The sequence below is a fragment of the Kogia breviceps genome, chromosome X (assembly GCF_026419965.1).
Source record: "Kogia breviceps isolate mKogBre1 chromosome X, mKogBre1 haplotype 1, whole genome shotgun sequence".
Taxonomy (NCBI): Eukaryota; Metazoa; Chordata; class Mammalia; order Artiodactyla; family Physeteridae; genus Kogia; species Kogia breviceps.
The window spans coordinates 38,516,227-38,538,234 of NC_081330.1; the positions used below are offsets into that span (position 1 = coordinate 38,516,227).

Here is a 22,008-nt window from a genome sequence, read left to right on the forward strand (position 1 = left end):
ATTTCTGGCTCTGGCCCTGCCCCACTACTTATCTTCTCAACCTTATATAGTCATTTAGTCTCCCAAAACCATAACACAATGAAAGTTTATAGTTACAGAGGAAAAAAGAGATGCTAGATGGCAGAACAGGCAGGAAAGGTAAGGAAATTAAGGGAGTAATATAGTCTCCCTATTTTCACCACTTTCCCTTGAGCACCTAATTGAAGCTTTGGTGGCATTAGAGTAGGTTTAAGTCCAAATAACCTTATAGATCCATTTCACATGGTAGGTAACATTACTGTTTATGAAGAGCCCTGAGTTTTAGATATGACATTAGATCTCAAGTAGAGGTAGAGGATAGCACATGACAATTCTCAGAATGAATTCTAGAGTTAGTTTAAAATTATAGTTTGAATACTACTTTATAAGTTATAATATATTGTACATACAGTGTATCATTTAACCCTCCTAACGACCCTATCGTTTTTAGGTAATTCTTCCACAGGAGGAAAAGGAATGCCTGAATCTTACCAACTTCTTTAAGTTTACTTCCTGGAATGCTAAGACCCATAGACTGCAGAAGCTCAATGCTCTTTTGGTATTTGGTATTTTCAAAGGAACTACTGTCCTAGAAATTACCTTTTTATGTGGTTGGATTTATTTGTTGGATACACAAGCTCCTATAAAGTGTCTACTCTAGAGGGACACAATGGTGTTATCGTTTAACACTTTGAAATAGAAAATTAAAAGGTGGTCCCCCTTCCTCAGGAAGTGAACACAAACCCTGACCTCAAGGAAGTAGAAATCAGGCACCTCAACCCAATTAAAAGAATAAGAGCCAAGGCCAAGCTGCTCAGCCATAGCAGGTAGAATATCTATTTTATTGATGTTGGAGAAGCATCTAATCTGTAATATACGAAATCCTTCCTTAGACTGTAAACCATGAGGGCAAGAACCATGTCTCTTTTACTAACAGTTGTGTCTCCAGTGCTTAGCATGATGCACAGCACATAGTAGGTACTCAGTAAATATTTATTGAATGAATGGTAGTGTACAACATTGTAAACTTAGTCCATCTAGAGAGAACTAATCCTTAAAAAATTAGTTTCATTTGTAATGAGAGAAGATACATGAAGATAATAATCATTTTCTAGATTTCATATCTTTAATTTTTTTTGGTTCGGTCATTTTGTTGTGTGTTTGAATGGAAAATATAAGAAAGGGAAAGGATCTGGCTCCCAGATTAAGCTGATCATAAGGGGCTACAGAGATCGTTGAGGTGGCTCGGTGAAAGACCCTTAATAAAACAAGGGAGACTTTATACTGCAGCTGTTTGCTGATATTCACAGGCAGAACTACCTATTTTTATCCCTTGGCCACATTCCAATGAACTGTCACAGCAGATGGAGCAGAGGGTCAGAACTGGAAGTGTTATCCTTTGAGTGAATAGTTGAAATTGTCAAGATATATAACCTCTGACTTTCAGATTTCTAGAGAGTGATATGACCAGGTTAGGAATGCCTCGCCTAGTACCTCTGACTAGTGCTAGTGCCAGTTATCTGGGACTCTTGTTTTCCTCTCTAGGGTGTACTCTGAGATAACCACCCTTTTCATCTTCCCCTAACTTTACTATTAGCAATCACAGCTATTTTATCTAGACAAGAAAGGCAGCTGCCCCATGGCCTTCTCCAGCTCTCTCTCTGAGTGAAAAGAGGCCACCTTTACATTTATAAAGTGTGACTCTAATGTAGCAGAAGCGTTTTTGTACACACAGACCACTCAGGAAAATCAGTCCCATTACCCTGTAGTTATTTCCTATGTTTTTAACTTAATAATTTTGCATAGAAATACCAAAAGGAAGAAAAAAGGAAGGACTTTTTATAAGTATTCTTCATTTGAAAACCAGACATTCTGCCTACCTATCTTAGGATGCTTTTTACCTTTCTGATTTCTTTTTTCTTGTGTAATTACAGCTTTGGCTTTACAGATAAAGTAATAAAGAAGAGCCAGTGTCCCATCGGGGTCTTTGGTAATGGTTTCAAGTCAGGCTCCATGCGACTAGGAAAGGACGCTCTTGTCTTCACCAAGAATGGGGGTACTCTCACTGTTGGACTCCTATCACAGACCTATCTGGAATGTGTCCAGGCCCAAGCAGTTATTGTACCAATTGTTCCATTCAACCAGCAAAACAATATCCTTTCTGGAAATGGAAAATGTTAGTTAAAAATTAGTCTAATCTGACTATTCTGATAGAAACCTCTTTCTACAGGTCGAATCCAGCTATCAAAAGTTTTCATATTTAAAGAGGTATTCAGGTATCTTAAATTTAACTGGAATTTCACCCTATTAAATATTTTTAAAATAAATGGATCATTGACAGAATCTTAGAATTATATTGCAGTTTTCACTGTTAGGCAATTTGATCTATATACTATCTCCCCGCTCCCACCACTCCTGTGGTAAAGTTCCCTAGGGCCTTCTCTTTTTTTTTCCCTAAGGGTAGTTACATTTGCGTCACTCTTCTAGAAACATACTATTTATCAGCTTATCTGACAGCTGAATAGCTCACTTTTCTATACCTGGACAAGCTATTATTTCTGTTAGACACCAGGTGTCTTTACGCAGGCAGTATAGCAATAAAGTTTGAACCCATTGCTTCCAAAGAGTTGAAAAATTCAGCCTTTGAACTATTTCTTAAGTATAGGACTGTCTTAATTTACATTATATCTTTGAAGCTATATTCTGCAGGCGTAACTGATTTCGGTTTTTGTCTCCACAACCTTTCTGCATTTCCCCCCTTTCCTTTCTTCTGTAGCAGTAATGCCCATGCTTTATATCTGTATGTCTATATTTTGTCTAAATGGGCAACCCAAAAGGCAGATCTTCCTGACTGATAGCATCTTCTTAAGGTATTACTTTTTCTTTGACTATACTTGGTTTTACAAAAAATGATTATTACTGAGGATTCCTTGCCCAGCCTAGAAGCCATCTTGAACTATTCAATTTTCAACAGTGAAAATGACCTGCTGTCCCAGTTTGATGCCATCCCAGGCAAAAAAGGCACTCGTGTTCTCATTTGGAACATCCGCAGGTATAGTATTCCAAGAGTGAGAGATTCTAATAAGCAAAAGCAATATCATGAAGCATATTTTAATAAATCGCTCTAGAGAAGCAGAGGAGATAAATTTTGATACATGTTTGTATATCATTGCACACCTGTCCTTAACTTTCTTAGAACCACAGCTGTGTTTGAGACAGTGCTTCTTATTGGTAAAACGTGGCGCTTGATAAGGTGGAGACCCACATACATATCCTGAAGCTATTACCATCAAGACAGTTCAACATTATTGTAAAATCTTCAGAATCCATTATAAATATCTATTTTATATTGATGGACACTGTTTTGAGATAGGTCAATGATAGTTATTTTACCTATTTGACAGTGAAAATGAAGTAAGAGAAAGAGAAATTAGGGTAACAAAGCACAACACGATCTTTAAATAATAAGGACCTCTGTATTACTGTTTTCAGAGTAGCTGGATTAGAAGTGGAAAAATCTTCGAAGCAGATACATTTGAACTATAATGAAGCTGGCTTCAGGTCATGTATTTAGAGCTAATAAAATAACCTAGAAATACTTTGGGATATGTCATTTGTTTAACTTTGTCATGTTAAATGGAACACAGTGTCCACTGAAACCTAAAAATCTTTAATATAAAATAGAGGTGTTACTCTTATGTTTAATAGAACAGAGTATCAGATATATTCATTCTTCTTTTTTCTCCATAGGTCAAGTATTTTGCCTCATTTCTTAGTTGGGTAAAACTTAGATAAAAACCATGCTGGTTTATATAGAAAGTACTTTCAATTAAAAAGAAAAAAAAGTAAGGTAATTTACATCTTCCTGTGTTCTACTGCGAAAACCTCAAGTAATATAAGTTATATTATAAAGGATCATTTTCATGAGCCATTTCCAGTGATTTAAACACAATAAGCAGACTTTTCTTTGTATATTGTTTCTCAGTTATATGGTACTAGGTGTTATATATATAAAGGATTCTATGGTCCAATAACTTTGGAAAAAGCTGGCTTAAACAAAGCTTACCATGTTGCTTTATTGCAGGACTTCTCCGAGGCTTTAATATGCTAATGTTATTTCAAAATACATTGAAAACGTTTAAAAGAGCAATGTAGAATGCAGTGTTTCCCAATTTCAAAAAAAAAATGTTTCTCCAGACCTCCTTTCCTTGGATGGTGAATGATGAGCACCAGAGAGGGCAGGGAATCTCCTCAGAGCACATGCGTTAGAGTGGGGTGGGGTAGCAAGAGTCAGGATTATCCTGCAAAATACAGGATATACTATTATAGTGACATGAGCTTTATACAGGATATGTATCATAGTGGTTCTGGTTCAGCCCTGAAGAAGGAGCTACATTTTCAACACAGCAGCTCTGAGCTTCTGAAACCTCCAGTATGAGGGAGGTATCCCTAGAGCTTGAGGTGGCTCTGGGAGCCAGGAATTGTTTCTCAATTTTATTTGATTATACAGGCTTTATTTATCTCTTTATTTCTTATTTAAGCATATCTTGGGGGACTGCTGTTCCACAGAACAAATTCGGGGGACCATTGTTCTGATGTGTATTTTTTCTCTGTAACCCATCATTTGTTTTACATTTTTTTCCAGTAACAAAGATAGGTCTTGCCTTTTCTCCCTGGCAGTTGTTAGTGATGTAGCCCAGGGTCTTGGAATGGACCATGTTTAAGTGACCCAAAGGGATTATGAGAAGAAGTGGTCCTAAGGAAAACAATATGAGTACTATTATTATTATTTTGGGTTTTTTTGCGGTACGCGGGCCTCTCACTGTTGTGGCCTCTCCCGTTGCGGAGCACAGGCTCTGGACGCGCAGGCTCAGCGGCCACGGCTCACGGGCCCAGCTGCTCCCTGGCATGTGGGATCTTCCCGGACCGGGCGCAAACCCGTGTCCCCTGCATCGGCAGGCGGACTCTCAACCACTGCGCCACCAGGGAAGCACGAGTACTATTATATTCAAATGATAATTCTAGAAGACTAACAAGTATATGCTGTTTCTGCCACAACCTTTTTTTTCCTTCTAAGAAATAGAATTAGATCTGGGGAAATCTTAGTAGTCCTTATACTATTGCTAAAGTTAGAAAGAGTAGGTTTTGATTCATCTATCTATTCATTTGGGGGAAATGATATTGAATGACCTACCCAGCAATACCCAGAAAGTTGGGATCTGTTTTAAGATCCTGCCTCGAGGATAGCTGGCATCCATTTGATTTATCAGATCACAGACATTCCCACCTTCCTTTTTTTTCCTTTCCTTCTGTGCTTGGTATCACACCTCTATGAAACTTAGTAGATTTGTGTGATCTTCAAAGCAAGTAATGTGTAGTTCCTTTGAATTGGTAGTCAGGGAAAGAAATAGGTATCTGAGTTTTGGCTCATGTTGTTTCTTTTCTCTTGGGTTCCTAGTGCATTTTTGTCCTTTGGAGCCAGTTTTTGTTAGATTGGTACTTGTCTCTTTTACCCAGAAATAAAGATGGAAAGTCTGAGTTGGACTTTGATACAGATCAGTATGATATCCTGGTATCAGACTTTGGCACAGAAGAAAAAGAGACTGGTGGCATTACCTCTGAGCTGCCAGAAACAGAGTATTCTTTACGGGTGAGTAAGAGTGGTTTTTCTTCAACAATGAGAGGTAAGATATCCTGTAACATGAAAATATTATAAAACAAGATCTCACTTTAGTTATATAAAGATGACAACCTTTTGACTCTATGCTAGGATTCCTTTTCACTGTCTCCACTGAAACAATGTAGCTAATATAGTTAGCAGCACTTAGTGTGGTAGTTGATTTAGAATAACAAGGTATAGAAACTGAGTCAAATATTTGCCCAGATTAGATCTCAGTTGCTAGCAGTCAGTAGATGGTAGCAACAGGGATGTCAGTAGAATTGGCAATATTGTGTATAATAACTTTCCCTTCACTGTTCCATAGGCATTTTGTGGCATTCTATATATGAAGCCACGAATGAAAATTTTTCTGCGTCAAAAGAAGGTGACTACCCAGATGATTGCCAAGAGCCTGGCCAATGTAGGATATGATATATATAAACCTACCTTCACAGTATCCTTACAACTACATGAAGCTGACCTCTTTGTTTCAGGATTAGATTTCCAAGTTGGCACAGAAAAACAGAAACCTTTCCTTTTCTAATTCAAAAATGCATGTTACAGTACAAACCCTAATTTAGGTATCTAAGGAGGTATTTCTTGATTGCCAATCTGTGTGCCAATTTTATCAGAAATCAACTGGAAATTATTAAAATAATACAGCATCCTGAGACTTTAGAGATTCTGGTTCAGTAGATTCTGAAATCTCTTTTTTTAATAAGAAATATTTATTTATTTAAATGAATAGCCAGGTTTGAGAATCTCTGCTATAAGGAATGATTCACACTGTTTGGTTTGTACTGGAATTTTGTTATATATATATTACATTGATTGAAATAAGCAAAATGTTGACTAGAACTTGTTCATCTTTTGGACATACTATGATTTTTGCTGTAACAAGTCCAGACTTATGTTGATAAAAGTTAGGAGATTGGAAATTAGAAGTTGATTTTCTAGGGTGAGATAAATCTTCAACAGATTTGACATGGATTTCTTGGTACTTCTCATAGTGGCAGCCACTCAGAGAAGTAATTACTCATTTTCACTTCTACCCTCCACCCTGCCCCATTGCCCTGGGAATGGATTTCAGACACTTGAAATCTTAAGATGAGCTTTGGAAATTAGGTCCATCTTTGTTGATGGATTTTGGGGTCAAAAAAGTCTTTGAAAGGGTGAGAGTTCATAAGCAGTTATGAAGAATTGCTCTTGTAATTTATTTGCTAGTAATAAGCTCAGCTCTTGGCCCAAGAAACATGTTCACACTCTATTTGCTTTATCAAAGTCATTATCTAGCTTACTTTGTCTTTATTCCCCTGACCAAAAATTAGAAAATGCCGTTCCCTTTTTATTTTTATTTTTTTTGGTGGTACGCGGGCCTCTCACTGTTGTGGCCTCTCCCGTTGCGGAGCACAGGCTCCGGACGCACAGGCTCAGCAGCCATGGCTCACGGACCCAGCCGCTCCGCGGCATGTGGGATCTTCCTGGACCGGGGCACGAACCCGTATCCCCTGCATCGGCAGGCGGATTCTCAACCACTGCGCCACCAGGGAAGCCCCCGTTCCCTTTTTAAATAGCCATATGGTTGTTACTCATAAGCAGATTGATTTTCTCCTTTTGAAGAACACAACCCTTGTCTACTGGGAAAGTTTTTTTAAAGCCCTAAACAAGCCCAACTTAACAAAGCCAGAGCTAACATTGTTAGCATCTGTAGGTAAATTAGTTATAATATCACTGTATGTAGCTAGAATCTTAGTGCCATAGGTTTAACAGAGCCAGTCTAAAGAAGTGCCTTTCAACTACTGTTTCAGGATATACCACATTTCTACCTCCAGCTTCTTTCTTCTGTGGGTTTCTGTCAGGGTACCTCCTATGCATGCATTCTGTATGTATCTGAGCTCTTCTCAACCTCCCTTCCCATTAAACTGGTTACCTTTCCCTATTAGAATTTGGGCTAAACGAATTCACTATAGGCATGAGTAAAATGAAACTTCTAATAAAATTTCCCCTAAAGTCACTGAGGGAAAAGATTACTGATGCTGACTTATTTATTCCTCAGTTCAGTTATCAAAGGCTTCTTCTCTCCTCTTGTCCTTTCTCCTTATTCTAATTTGGAGAATCTCCTACCCCAGTGTACTTCCACCCCATAATTTAGAATTTAAAAGTACACAACAAAGAATTTTACTACCTTTATCTTTATTTATTTATTTATTTATTTTATTATTATTTTTTTTTTTTTTGCGGTACGTGGGCCTCTTACTGTGTGGCCTCTCCCGTTGCAGAGCACAGGTTCCGGACACGCAGGCTCAGTGGCCATGGCTCACGGGCCCAGCCGCTCCACGGCATGTAGGATCTTCCCAGACCGGGGCACAAACCCGTGGCCCCTGCATCGGCAGGTGGATTCTCAACCACTGCGCCACCAGGGAAGCCCTACCTTTATCTTTAAAGTGTTAATTTTATGGTGTAGAATTTTGGTTTTTTGTTTGGGGCAGTTTTGCCCTGTTTTGTTTTTTCATTGGAATAGGGTCTTATTTGAGATTTGATTTGAGTTTCTGGAGCCCAGAACATTATATGTTCTGAGCCAAACATTACTGTGTTATGTACCCACTCATATCATGTCTTCATATCATACTTGACCCACTTGTCACATGGATTTGATGCAAGTAGATTATTACTTAGAGGGGGTAATGGAGATCAGTTTTTGAAAAAGTAACAGAAATAAGTTTTCATTTAACTCATTTGGACATGAAGATTTCTTAGTATTTGTTTTAATGAAAATCTCAGTTTCTCTATCTCCTTTATCTTTCTCACACTATTAGCTTGATTTTTAAATCAAATAGGAGTTGCTAAAAACTCATAAGTTATTCATGTTTTATGTATAATCCTTAGTTCTCTTTATTTCATTTATCCAAGCTTGTTAACTTCTTCCCATGAAATATATTACAACAGGTCTATTTATTGTCCTTTACCTTTAAAAATGTTTTTGTTCTTCATGGTTTTGCTTTCATTGTGTTTTGTATGATTAGCCGGACTTACCTTATTGCATGTAATTGTGTGAATTTGTGTTGTACCATGTATCTTGCCTAGCAGCAAATTAAGCAATTAGCAAGGGTTAAGAAACGTTTTGTGATTTATGAAATTTTAGATCACTGATGGTATTTTGATATATTTTCTTATAGTCTTTTCTATGTATACATTTATAGTATATTTTTTAGATGGTACTTGTTCTGAACATTTCCTAATGTTCCCAAATACTTTGCAAAGACATAATTTTAAGAGCTGCATAACAGACCATGTGGATACACCAACATTTACTTAGTCATTCCCTTATTGTCAAACATCTAAATTATTTATGTTTTCTTAGCCATTATAAATCACTGATAAATTTCTGTAACTCATAAACCTTTATGGTCTTCTCTGACTGTTTCTGTAGGATACATTCCTGAAAGACAATTACTTGTTCAAAGGTTAAGAATATTTTTAAAGCTATTGCTACCAATTTTTAAATTGCCTTCTAGAAAGGTTATACCGGTTTACATACAGTGGTGTTTGATGGTGTTTGATGTTTTTTGCTGTAATATAGTGCAAAATTTTGTGTGCTAAAGCTCCTGGTGTTTGTCTCCTTAATGATTTTCTTCTCAGAATAAGCAGGTGAAAATAACTTTTGGGTTCTCTTGCAAGAATAATAACCAGTTTGGAGTAATGATGTATCATAACAACCGCCTCATAAAGTCTTTTGAGAAGGTGGGATGCCAGGTGAAGGTGAGTAGTTAATGCTTCTTTGTCATAGAAGGCTGAAAAGAGTAGGAAGAGGATTTAAATTTTGCAAAAGGGATAGACTAATGAATGGCTTTTTACTCATCTTGAGACAGTTGTTAAATCTGATCCTGGAATTCTGTGTTACTAGTGAGCTGTCTTGTGTTCAAAAGCTCTTTCTACTTCTCATTCTTCATAGATGTCAATCAACCCAGGAGTTTTACTGAATTCATTTTCTAGGTAGCTGTTAATAAGAGGTAGAATTTAGAGCACCAGCAAATCTGCCATGCGTGTAAGTTTATTAATGTTTGAGGTAGCTCTTTCCATTTTCTTGGGGAGACAGTAAGGCATCGTGGAAGATGTATAAAATGCAGTGGTTTATGACCAGGATTTGAGGCCTGACTTTTCCACCTAAAAGCCATGTAATCTTGGCTACATTGTTTAATTTCTCTGAGGCTCAATTTCCTTACCTGTAAAATGGAAACAACGATAGTAATTTTACTTGCTCTGCCTACCTTACAATTTGCAGGGTTGAGAGATTTAAATGGGAAAATTGTGCAAAAGTATAATAACTATAACTGTTCAGTTCTATAACTGAACTATACAAATATTACCATCATCTTAAAATTTTGATGACAACTTAACGTAGTAATATCCACAAGTATCCCATTCATTCCTATTTTACAGATAAGATTGCTAAAGCACAAAGAATGATAAACTACTTTATATTACACAGTAGGACAAAGTTACATATGACCCAGGAGAGCTAGTTTTCAGCCTATTTTGCTTTTCATTGTTATATCATCTTTATACAGCTTGTTTGTTTGCCAGTTTAATTATACTCTGACTCAGTTTCTTCCATTAAAGTATGCAAAAATGATTTTAAATCCAAAAATCTCTTGTATCAACTTGTAATTAATAATACTGCAAGTCTGACTCTCTTTAGCAGTTGTTTGGTGGCATACATATATAAAAATGGTTTATTTTAATGGAGTGTGATTTATATAGCATCCTTAAATTTTTTTCAGATGGAGTTTGGTTTTAGTTCCCTAGAACAGAAGTATATAACCTTGATTTTTTTTAGCATTGTCATTCTTTGTTCAAGTGAAATCTTCTGGCAGTCCCGTAATATAAAACAGATGGAAGTGGAGGTAGTGTGGGTGAAGTAGAGAAGGCTATTAATCCCTGGAAAATCCTAGGAAATCTATGGATCACAGTTTGAAAATCTCTGCCCTGTAATTTGCCAGAGGTTCCAGTTCATTGTAATACTTGCAGTCTATTGGAGTACATTCTCAGTGTTTCTCTAGATATTACTGGCCTCTCCTTGCCCGTGAACGTTATGTAACCTTTCTATTATTGTTTAGAATCAAAAGGAAGTGCCTCCAGGCAGTCAACAGTAATGTAAGTGTTGAAATTAATATTTTTCTTGTAAGCCAACTCATGGAGAAGGTGTGGGAGTAATTGGAGTCATTGAGTGCAATTTCTTAAAACCTGCCTACAACAAACAAGACTTTGAGTACACCAAGGAGTACCGGTGAGTCACTCCCAACCTGAGGTGTTTCTGATGGTTTGTTCAGATATGATTCTATTCTCTGAAACCTCTAAAATCATCTCTAAAAACTAGCCAGATAAGTTAATTGAGAATCCTTTCAAATCTATTTTCCAAGATTAGAGATAAAATGATTTTATTTTTAAATTAAAAGCTTACTGATATATGATATATGGAGCCCAACTGAAATAAACCTTAACTTTAAAAATTAGGGAAAGAGCATAAGGGTTATTTAGTAAAATACTTTGGTGAAACAAAGAGCCTTGGAATTGATCTTAATGAAAAGAGATGAGTGGATCTGAAGTTATTGAATATGTTGTGGGGAAAGCTGCAGTTTGAAGTTTGTTCCAAAAGATTTCCTTGAAGCCAGTGAACAGATTGAGAGGAAAGTATTGGAGCAGCAGGAAAATTGTGTGTTTTTGCGGAAGCATCTAGATTTAATAGGTAAGACCAATAAAGAATCAGAAAGGAACTTGACATTGAGGCTGAACCAGCAAGGATATTTTTAGGAGGCAAAGAATGGAGTTGTTAAAGCCAGGATATAATAGTTTGTTTTAAAACTTGTGGGGAGGGATGGATCATACATTCCTTCTTTCATCAAGTATTGTGAGATATCTCCTATGTGCCAGGTATTAGGGACATAAGAATGAAAGTTAAGAATCCTTGATGCCTATGAACAAATGGGATGAGATATATGTAAATAAGAAACTTAAATACCTATAGAATAATTGCTTTAATGGGGGATGTATTCCAAATGGGAAGAAGCTTTAAATATGCCTAAAGGAATTTATAGAGCAGAATATGTTTGAGCTTAAACTTCAAGAAAAAATTGGAGTTTGCTAGGTGGATGAAGAGGGGGAGGACATTCTAAGCACAGGGAAGTATTTGAAAGGGCAAAGGGTGTTCTGGGAGGATGGAGAAAGAAGGCATGAGGACATTTGGTGTCATTTTTCTAGAAATCTCAGTGGCAAATCTTTTCTTAGAGTGGGGGAAAAGTACTTCCCCAAATCTCTCTTGTTTTGTGTCCAAAACTGTAATAAAATTAGTTAAATGTTGTACCTTAATTTATATGAAACCATAAGAATTTTAGGTTTAGTATTTGACAGAGAACTATTTGGATGACAACTCCAGATTAATTTCAAGGTAATTGGTTCTTGGTCACTCGGGCCACTCAGTGATTATAATAACTACCTGCCCTTAGATGAAGTAAAATGGTCTTTTAAATATGAGTCTGGCACATAATGGATATCTTTGACTAGGACTTGACTCACAAGAGTGAAAGTTTAGAAATGACATCAGTATGACGAAAGTCTCAGAGGCAAGTCATTCTATTTCTATTGAGTGAAAGGAATAGAGAACTTCTGGTGTTTAACCAAATAGTTAAGATTTGTGAAATCCAAATGTTAGATATTAAAAATTATGTAACATCCTCTTAAGCCGTCACAGAGAGGAGGTTTATTCAGCTAAACATATGGGACTTCTGGCTTAAGTAGCTTAATATCTGCTACACATTTTATTAAAAACAGAAAACTAGTATACTATCCTGCATACAGAGTCTTCTGAGGGTAATAAATTTGCATAACTCATCCCAATTCTGGCATCATTTCCCTTTTTACTCAATTTATTTTATGTTAAATGAAAAAAGTCTTTAGTTAAAAAAATAAAATAAAATAAAATATAAGGGAATTTGAGAGGGCGATTTGAGAAGGTTGTCTGCTATCACAAACTCATCCTAAGAGTATTTATTATACATTTCAAAACCGCGATAAGAGATACCAGCCATCATACTGCCGGAATGTCTACAAATAAATCATTTGTAATATCACTTTTAATAGTTGTAGATATCAGACTTTAGCTACAACTAATCAGGGCTCGAACTTATAACATTTTTAGAGTGAATTTCAGCTAAAGAAATGCAGTCAACGCATACTAAGTGAACACCTCACTGGTACATGGCACAGTGGCTACACTTTGTGGAGTTTTCCAGAGAAATTCGAGACATGGTTGCTGTCTTTGAGGAGCTCACAGTGTAATTGTAATGACGGATTGTCACAGACACGAAACAGTTTAGAGAGCAATAAACTTGCTGTTTGATCAATCAAAACTAAGTGGTATGGTATAGGAAACATTCCCTGATAGAACAGATAGGGAAGGTTTTAGGTAGAAGGTATGACTTAAGATTTGCCTAAAGGATACAGGTTTAGAAAAGGGAGGGAAGGGAATTCCAGGATGGAATTATAGCGTGAGCTAAGTAACAGCAACTCAGAGTGGGAAGAATATGGGGAGTGGGGATAAGGGGATGTAAGTAGAGTGAAGGGGAGTGAAGCCAGATGGATAGAGTATGGCCCTGTCCTAGGGCAGGGGTTGGCAAATTTTTCTGTGAAAGGGCAGGAATAAATATTTTAAGCTTTGTGGGCCGGATGGTCTCTGTCACTACTACTCAATTCTGCTGTAGTAGGAAAGCAGCCGTATACAATAAGTAAAGGAGTGAACGGTATCTGTGTCCAATACAATTTTGTTTACAAAAACAGGCAGTGGCCCGGATTTGCCCCACTGTAGGTTGTAGTTTGCTGACCCCTGTCCTGGAGCCACAGTTCCCAAACGGTGTGCCAAGGTGCACATAATGAACTCACAGAGGAGCCACAGGATGTTTAAAATTTTCGAGGGGAATACAGTGATATTGACTCTTGCCTATAAGCAATAGAAATTGTTTTCTGTTGCTGTCGTAACAAATTACCACAAACTTAGTGCCTTAAGACAACACTAGTATATTGTCTTAGAGTTCTGTAGGTTAGAAGTCCATCATAGGTCTCACTGGGCTAATATCAAGGTGCTGGCAAGGCTGTATTTATTTCTGGAGGCTCTAAGGGAGAATCCGTTTCCTTGGCTTTTCCAACTTTTAGAGGCTGCCAGTGTTCCTTGGCCCATGGCCCTCATCCTCCATCCATATTCAAAGCCATCAGTGGTGGGTTGGGTCATCACATCATAACACTCTGATGACTTTGCTTCTGTCATCACTCTCCTCTGATTCTGACTCTTCTGCCTTGCTCTTCCACTTTTAAGGACCCTTAATGATTATGTTGGTAATTCAAGGTATTCTTCCTATCTTAAGGTCAGCTGATGAGTAACCTTAATTCCATCTGCAACCTGATTTCCCCCTTGACATGTAATCTAATATATTCACAGGTTTCAGGGATTAGGACATAGACATCTTTGGAGGACCATTGTTCTGCTACTACAGTCTGCCCTCTGGCCCCTTAAGATCCACTTACATCACACATGCAAAATACATTTACCCCATCCCAACATCCCTAAAAGTCTCAACTCTTACAGCAGCTCAGTCTAAACTCTTAATGTCATCAGCTCAAAATTCCCAAATCTCCTCATCTAAATCAGGTATGGATGATACTCTGAGTCTGATGCATCTTGGGGTAAAATTCCTCTCCATCTGCAGATGAGTGTCTTTTTTTTGTATTTACTCCCAAAATATAATGGTGGGACAGGCATAGGATACCAGTTATAGATGTTCCAGTTCAAACAGGGAGAAAAATGAAGGAAAAAGGAATCACAGATTCCAAGCAATTTCCAAGCTAACTCCATTAAATTTCAAGGCCTGGGAATACTCTTCTGGGGCTTTCAGCTCCACCCTCTGGATTTAAGGCTCTGTTCTGTCCTCATGGCCCCACCCACAGACTCATTTTTCCTTTTTCTTGAAGGGTAGCATGTATTTGTAGCTGAGTAGTTTCATCAGCCTATTTCTTAACTCTAGAGTTTTAGGGTTCTAACTGCCTTCTTGCATTTATACTCTCTCTGTCCCTTTCAGTCCAATCTAGCAGTTTTGTCCTTGTATACCATTCTCAAGAACCTTGTGGGTCTCAAATATATATCATGGATATTCACTCCATCAGACAAGAGACTCTTGACAGGTCTTTCCTAGATAATCCTATTTCTATTCTTGGCTTCTACTGAGATGGTGGTGGAGATCTGATTCATGTGTTTAATCTTTTCAGAGAGCTTTTTGTGTGACTGAATACTTCAACCTTTTGATCTTCCTGAGATATTAGCAAAAGGTTGTCCAGCCACTGCCTTGGCTTTTTCTATAGAGCATCTTTCTAAATTTTAGCATCTTTTGCAGTCTGGATAAACTGAGAATTTCCAAAATCGTTAAGTCCTGGTTCCTTTTTGTTCAGCAGTTCTTCCCTCAATTTATTTCTTTCCTCTCACATTTTATATAAGCAGCAAGCAGCCACCAGGCCACACTTTCAACAGCCTGCTTGGAAGTCTCCTCAGCTAAATGTCCAATTTTATCATTTACAAGTTCTGCTTTCCACATAACTGTGGGACACAATTCTGCTAAGCTTTCTGCCAGTATGTAACGGGGATCACCTTCCCTCAAGTTTTCCAATAACATGTTCCTCATTTCCTTCTGAGCCTTCACCAGCAACAATTTTGACATCCATAATTCTACTAACAGTCTGTTCACAATGATTTAGATATACTCTGAGGAAATTTGTGTTTTCTCGACCATGCTCTGCCCTTCTGAGCCCTCACCAGTGGGGTGTTTAACATCCATATTTGTACTAACAGTCTATTCAAGGCAATCCAGGCAATTTCTGTAATGCTCCTCCAATTCTTCCACCCTCTGCCCACTGTCCAATTCTAAAGCCACTTCCACATTTTTAGGTATTTGTTATGGTAGCACCCCACTTTCAGGTACAAAAATGTTTACATTCCTCTTGATTATATCATATCTTTGTGAATCTGGGTTTTTTTGTGATTGCTGTGATAAAAAGCAAGTAATACCAAAATTCAATGTTAAATAAGAAATGAGGGAAATTGTGTCCAGTTTGACTCCAAGGTTTGAGTAGTTGTACAATACCCAAACAGGCATACTCATTCCATTATAAGTAATTGTGGCTATTTAAGATTGAAACAGAAATATTTTTAAAATATATACATATATTTTTTCAAATGGACACTAAATTTTAGTACATAAATACTTATTAAGTTGTTTGGACATAACCATTTAATAGTAATTGGAACTAGTACATATTTCTTTAGACCTAAGGGTGCCATGAAAAACTTGGGACAGTAAAGGTACCATGAACCGAGATAGTTTAAGAACTTCTGTCTTAGAGGGACATTGGATAGAGTAGTTGATGCTTTAGGCAATGAGAATTTGTTGTGTATTCTTGAGTAGAGGGGTGACTTGAAACAATTCTATCTTAAGAATATAGTACATTAAACTTATATACTGCTTTATGGCTTATAAAGTGCTCTATATGAATTATATCAGTTGATAAATCTGGAAACAGGCTGCAGGATAGATTGAAAGAAGGATTATATGCTATTTGAGTAATCTAGGTTTGGGGTGAAGGTGTGAAATAAGAGTAGCTGTGAGAAAGGAAGTATGTGACAGATACTGAAAAAAAGATCAGAAAATTTGGTGATAAATTAATAATGGGATAAGGGAAATAAAGGAGAGGAAAGAATCAAAGATCACTTCAAAGCCTCAAATTTAGTAGACTGGCATATTGACAGGATCATTGATAGAATAATGAGGTTGGGGAAAGGAACAGTTTTGTGTAGTGGCAATGGCAGAAACTAGATTGTACGGGATTAAGACAGGAGAATGAAGAGGAGATAGTGGGTATAGACCACATACCAGGATTGGGGAAGTAAAAGGAAAGAGTTTACTGGAACAGTGGAGTCAAGCCAGGTTTTTGCAAGAAGGAATGGGGTTTCAAAATACAGAAGAACAGTGTCTTGATTGAGGGGGTGGTTACATGACTGTATGCATTTGTTAAAACCGATAGAACTACATGTTAAAAAGATAAATTTTACTCTATGTAAATTTCACCTCAATATTTTTTTGCCCGAGTACATGAGAACAGAGGTTTATTTTTATTTTTTAAATTGAGATATAATTCACATGCCATAAATGTCACCATTTAAAAATGTATACTTTAGTGATTTTAGTATATTCACAAAGTTGTACAATCATCACCACTATCTAATTCCAAAACATTTTATTCACCTCAAAAAGAAACACCTTGTCCATTAGAAGTCACTCTCCATTTCCCCTCCTCTCCAACCCCTAGTAACCACATAATCTGCTTCCTTTATTTTTCAATTTTTTGTGTGTGGTAAAATACACATAACATAAAATTTACCATCTTAACCATTTTTAAATGTACAGTTCAGTGCTATTAAGTACATTCATATTGTTATGCAACCATCACCACCATCCAACTCCAGAACTCTTTTCATCTAACAAAACTGAAATTCTATACCTATTAAACAATAACTCCTCATTCCCACCTCCTCCTAGCCCGTGGCAACCACCATTCTACTTTCTGTCTCTATGAATTTGACTACTCTAAGTACTTCATATAAGTGAAATTATACAGTGTTTGTCTTTTTGTGACTGGCTTATTTCACTTAATGTTATGTCCTCAAGTTTCATCTATGATGTACATATGTCAAAATATCCTTCCTTTTTAAAGGCTGAATAATATTCTATTGTATGTATATACTACAGTTTGCTTATCCATTCATTTATCAGTGAACACTTGGATCCTTCACCATCTTAGCTCTTGTGATTTATAGTCTATTTTGTCTGATATTTGTATAGCTACCCTTGCTCTCTTTTAGTTACTATTTACATGAAATATCCTTTTCCATCCTTTCACTTTCACCCTATTTGTGTCTTTGTATCTAAAGTTAGTCTCCTGCAGACAGCATATATTTAGGTCATATTTTTATTTTACCCATCTCTCTGTGTCTTTTGATTGGAGAGTTTAATCCATTTACATTTAAAGCAATTACTGATAAGAAAGGACTACTGTCATTTTGCTATTAGTTTTCTATATGTCTTATAGATATTTTGTCCTTCATTTCCTGTATTAATATCTTCTTTTATGTTTAGCTGATTTTTTTGTAGTGAAACATTTAAATTCTTCTCATTTCCTTTTGTGTGTATTTTATATCTATTTCCCTTGTGGTTACCATGGGATTACATTATCCTGTGATCAGGAGCAGCAAACAGAGATCAGAGCACAGATCCCCAATATTTGGAGGACAAGGTCTTTTTTGCCTACCCTGGCTCCTGCAAACTGGTCTTGAAATGTGTACACAGCTACCTGTCACAGGGCTGGGGTAGGAGATGGGTAGCTAAGAGCTGAAATTTGCCAATCTATCATCCAAGCATTCCCCTGGAAATTACAAGTCTTCAGTAGACTCCAGAGTTCCAAATAGTTACATTAGACAGATTCTGCCAGTGTGATTGTTGTCTAGATGGGAAGGCAGATTCCTGGTGCTTCCTTCTCCACCACCTTTCCAGAATCCCATGTAATCCTCTTTAAAAAGTAGATTTATTTACTTTTTTTTTTTTTTTTTTTCGCGGTACGCGGGCCTCTCACTGCTGTGGCCTCTCCCGTTGCGGAGCACAGGCTCCGGACGCGCAGGCTCAGCGGCCATGGCTCACGGGCCCAGCCGCTCCGCGGCACGTGGAATCTTCCCGGACTGGGGCACGAACCCGCGTCCCCTGCATCGGCAGGCGGACTCTCAACTGCTGCGCCACCGGGGAAGCCCAAAAAGTAGATTTAAAGTAAAATTTTAAGAGAAAACAAGAAACAGTTCTTCATCTGTGACTTTAGGGAAAGATATAAACATAAAGGTAGAAGCATTGGTAGGTTGGAGGGGAATAAGAGTTTATAGGGGAACTCATATATGATTTAATCTTCTCTGTGTAGTCAGAATCTAATATGAGTAAGGTGGAGTTAAGGAAGAATTCCTCTTAAGGAGAGAATTCCCCCTTAAGCCTTTGGGGAATTATCCGGGGAGTCAAGAGATCTAAAAACTAAATTTGTAGTGTTTCAGGTGTGTACAGCTCTACATTAAGTTGTAATCCTGGGTTGTAGAATTAAATAGGAATTAGTCACTAGAAATTGGCAGTTTTTAAAAGTAAAATTCAGGTTTTCTATACATTATATTGTTTAACCCTGGGTCTGCTGTTGTTCATTTGGGAAGAGAGATAAAGGAGAAAGGGCAAGAGCCATAATTGGGGCATAGCCTCCACTAACAGCTATATAGTAGAAGGTTGAAGGAGACTTTGTTGCCTGTTGTTGCTATAACTGCTGTGATCAGTATTTAGATAAAGAAGAACTATATAGACATTTTTAAGTTAGTGTTTGATTTGTAATAGATAGGGTGCAGTATTTGATCCTCTGCCTTTCAACTTGGTCCTCAATTGTTTACCTGTAGTCATCTGACAATTGAATAACTCCCCAACAACTTATCTGCAATTTAGTCTTCTATCATTGTCTCTAATGTCAGCTCCGCTCGCCATGATTCTAAAATTTGGAGAACACAAGTACTTTTTAGGACTTGTGACCATCTTACCTTTTCAACTGACTTTGTCATTTTGACATGTAATTTACAAAGGCAGTACATTCCCATCCTAGTTTCTGAAACTGTAGATGTTCAGATCTATGCTGAATATTCTAAATTGCTGGTTTCTGTTAAATGGGAGCATCTTAAAGATTGAAAAATTATTCAACAAATTCTCAACATTGACATTTTTTTTCTTTTTCTTTCAGGTTGACAATAAATGCCCTTGCCCAGAAGCTCAATGCTTATTGGAAGGAAAAGACCTCCCAAGAGAATTTTGAGACCTCAGCCATAGTCAGGCCAATACCGTGAGTAGTAAATTTAGAATATAAAAGTATTAGGGGTAATGTCTATGGAGCAAATGGAAGGAATGGGATAAGATGGTGCTTTTCACATAAGGAAGTTTAATTAACTAAAAATAGGAAATCACAGGTACTAATTTCATCATTCTCTAGACCTCTTCATTCTGGTTTGACACTTCTGTGATTTGGATCATAAATATGAAGAGTTTAGTACTGTCAGTTTATCATGCAGGCAACATGATATAGTAGAAGATGATGACCATTTAAATCAGCCACTCCTGGGTTGAAAATCTAGATCTCCTTCCTTTTTTTTTAATAAACAACTTGAAACTTTTATTGTATCAATATAATATCTAATGTATTACAATTGCTTTCAGGTCATAAGTTCTATAAAAATTATGAATATTACTTAAAACCCTAAATAAATCACTAGTGTATTCTCTACTTTCAAATAATTAGGCAAAAATCATGAAATTAAATCATGGATAAATGTCTATTAGTCTTTGTTTGTTTTTATATTTTATTGAAGTATAGTTGATTTAAAATGTTGTGTTAATCTCTTCTATACAGCAAAGTGACTGAGTTATACATATGTATATTCTTTTTCATATTCTTTTCCATTACAGTTTGTCACAAGACATTGAATATAGTTCCCTGTGCTATACAGTAGGACCTTGTTGTTTATCCATCCTATATATAGTAGTTTGCCTCCGGTAATCCCAAACTCCCATTCTTTCCCTCCCTTACCCCACTCCCGCTTGGCAACCACAAGTCTATTAGATCTGCTTCTAAACAGATGGTTGAGCTTAGGTTAAGTAAGTAACTTCACCTCTCTGAGTATATTAAGTTAGATGACATAACCTTTTTTGCACAGTACCTGGCATTTAGGCATTTAGGCATTCAGAAATATTAGCCAATTTCTCTTCTCTTTATTACTAGCAAACATTGTTGGAACTGTACCAAGAAATTTGAGACTAGAAGTAGAGAACCCAGCATGTCAGAAAAAAAATGTAGAATTTACTGAATCTAAGATGGGAAATTACACACAGAATGGTGGATCAGGATGAAATGCCTTAGTAGGCCAGGAAAGGAGCATAATATAGAGGATAGGATGTGTAACAACATGTATACAGTCAATTATACCATCAAGACAAAGATTAGAGGTTCATTTTGGGGTAGGCACCCATGTTTTCTAAAAAATGGAAATCATCAGACAAATGTTTGATATAAAATTTTGTTTTAAATGCAACATGATTGCTGTATGAATATCACTATATCTTATTCTAAAGATCTCTACTCCTGTCCAACATCCATGGTTTTCAAAGAAATGCAAATTGAGATACCTTTTTTTGCCTTTTATCTTTTATTTTTTTTAAACATCTTTATTTGAGTATAACTGTTTTACAATCGTGTGTTAGTTTCTCCTTTACAACAAAGTGAATCAGTTATACATATACATATGTTCCCATATCTCTTCCCTCTTGTGTCACCCTCCCTATCCCACCCCTCTAGGTGGTCACAAAGCACAGAGGTGAATTCCCTGTGCTATACGGCAGCTTCCCACTAGCTATCTAATTTACTTTTGGTAGTGTGTATATGTCCCTGCCACTCTCTCACATCGTCACAGCTTACCCTTCCCCCTCCCCATATCCTCAAGTCCATGCTCTAGTAGGTCTGTGTTTTATTCCAGTCCTACCACTAATCTCTTCATGACATTTTTTTCTTAGATTCCATATATATGTGTTAGCATACGGTATTTGTTTTTCTCCTTCTGACTTACTTCACTCTGTATGACAGACTCCAGGTCTATCCACCTCATTACAAATAACTCAGTTTCATTTCTTTTTATGGCTGAGTAATATTCCATTGTAGATATGCCTTTTAAATAAGCAGTGATTAATGCAATGAAACAGATGTTCATATATTGCTGGAGTGTGTTTATGTATGTTATACAACCTTTTCTGGAGGCAGAATGATGATTATCTATTGAGTACTTACATGCCGGACACTGGTCTGATGTTCTTTACATGTATTATTTAATCATCACAACAACCCTATGAGATAGACAGATGATATTATTACTTCTTTACAAATGTAGGCACTGATACACTGAGAGCTTAAGTAACTTGTTCAAGATTGGATAAGTAGAAAGTGGTAGATCCACTTATGTTCATATATAGGCAGTCAGGCCCCCAAACCTAGGTTCTCAACCATGACACTCTTCTGGAAGGATGCAATGAGAATATGGCATAGCCCCTTCAACTACCTATTTATTGCAAGCACAAGCTAAAAGTCTCTCCTATCTGCCTGGATGGGAGGATCTACCATGGTCTGCA

General features: G+C 37.0%; 1 protein-coding gene across 2 annotated transcripts in view; it reads left to right on the forward strand.

Moving 5' to 3' along the window:
* MORC4 (MORC family CW-type zinc finger 4) overlaps positions 1 to 22,008 on the forward strand; it is a 51,602-nt gene that overhangs the window by 10,411 nt on the left and 19,183 nt on the right. For both annotated transcript variants that reach the window (XM_059051373.2, XM_059051374.2), the window contains exons 4-10: positions 1,953 to 2,170; positions 2,923 to 3,070; positions 5,536 to 5,668; positions 6,003 to 6,131; positions 9,317 to 9,436; positions 10,864 to 10,964; positions 19,580 to 19,678. In XM_059051373.2, coding sequence (XP_058907356.1) covers positions 1,953 to 2,170; positions 2,923 to 3,070; positions 5,536 to 5,668; positions 6,003 to 6,131; positions 9,317 to 9,436; positions 10,864 to 10,964; positions 19,580 to 19,678 — 948 coding nt within the window. The remainder of the gene's footprint in view (positions 1 to 1,952; positions 2,171 to 2,922; positions 3,071 to 5,535; positions 5,669 to 6,002; positions 6,132 to 9,316; positions 9,437 to 10,863; positions 10,965 to 19,579; positions 19,679 to 22,008) is intronic.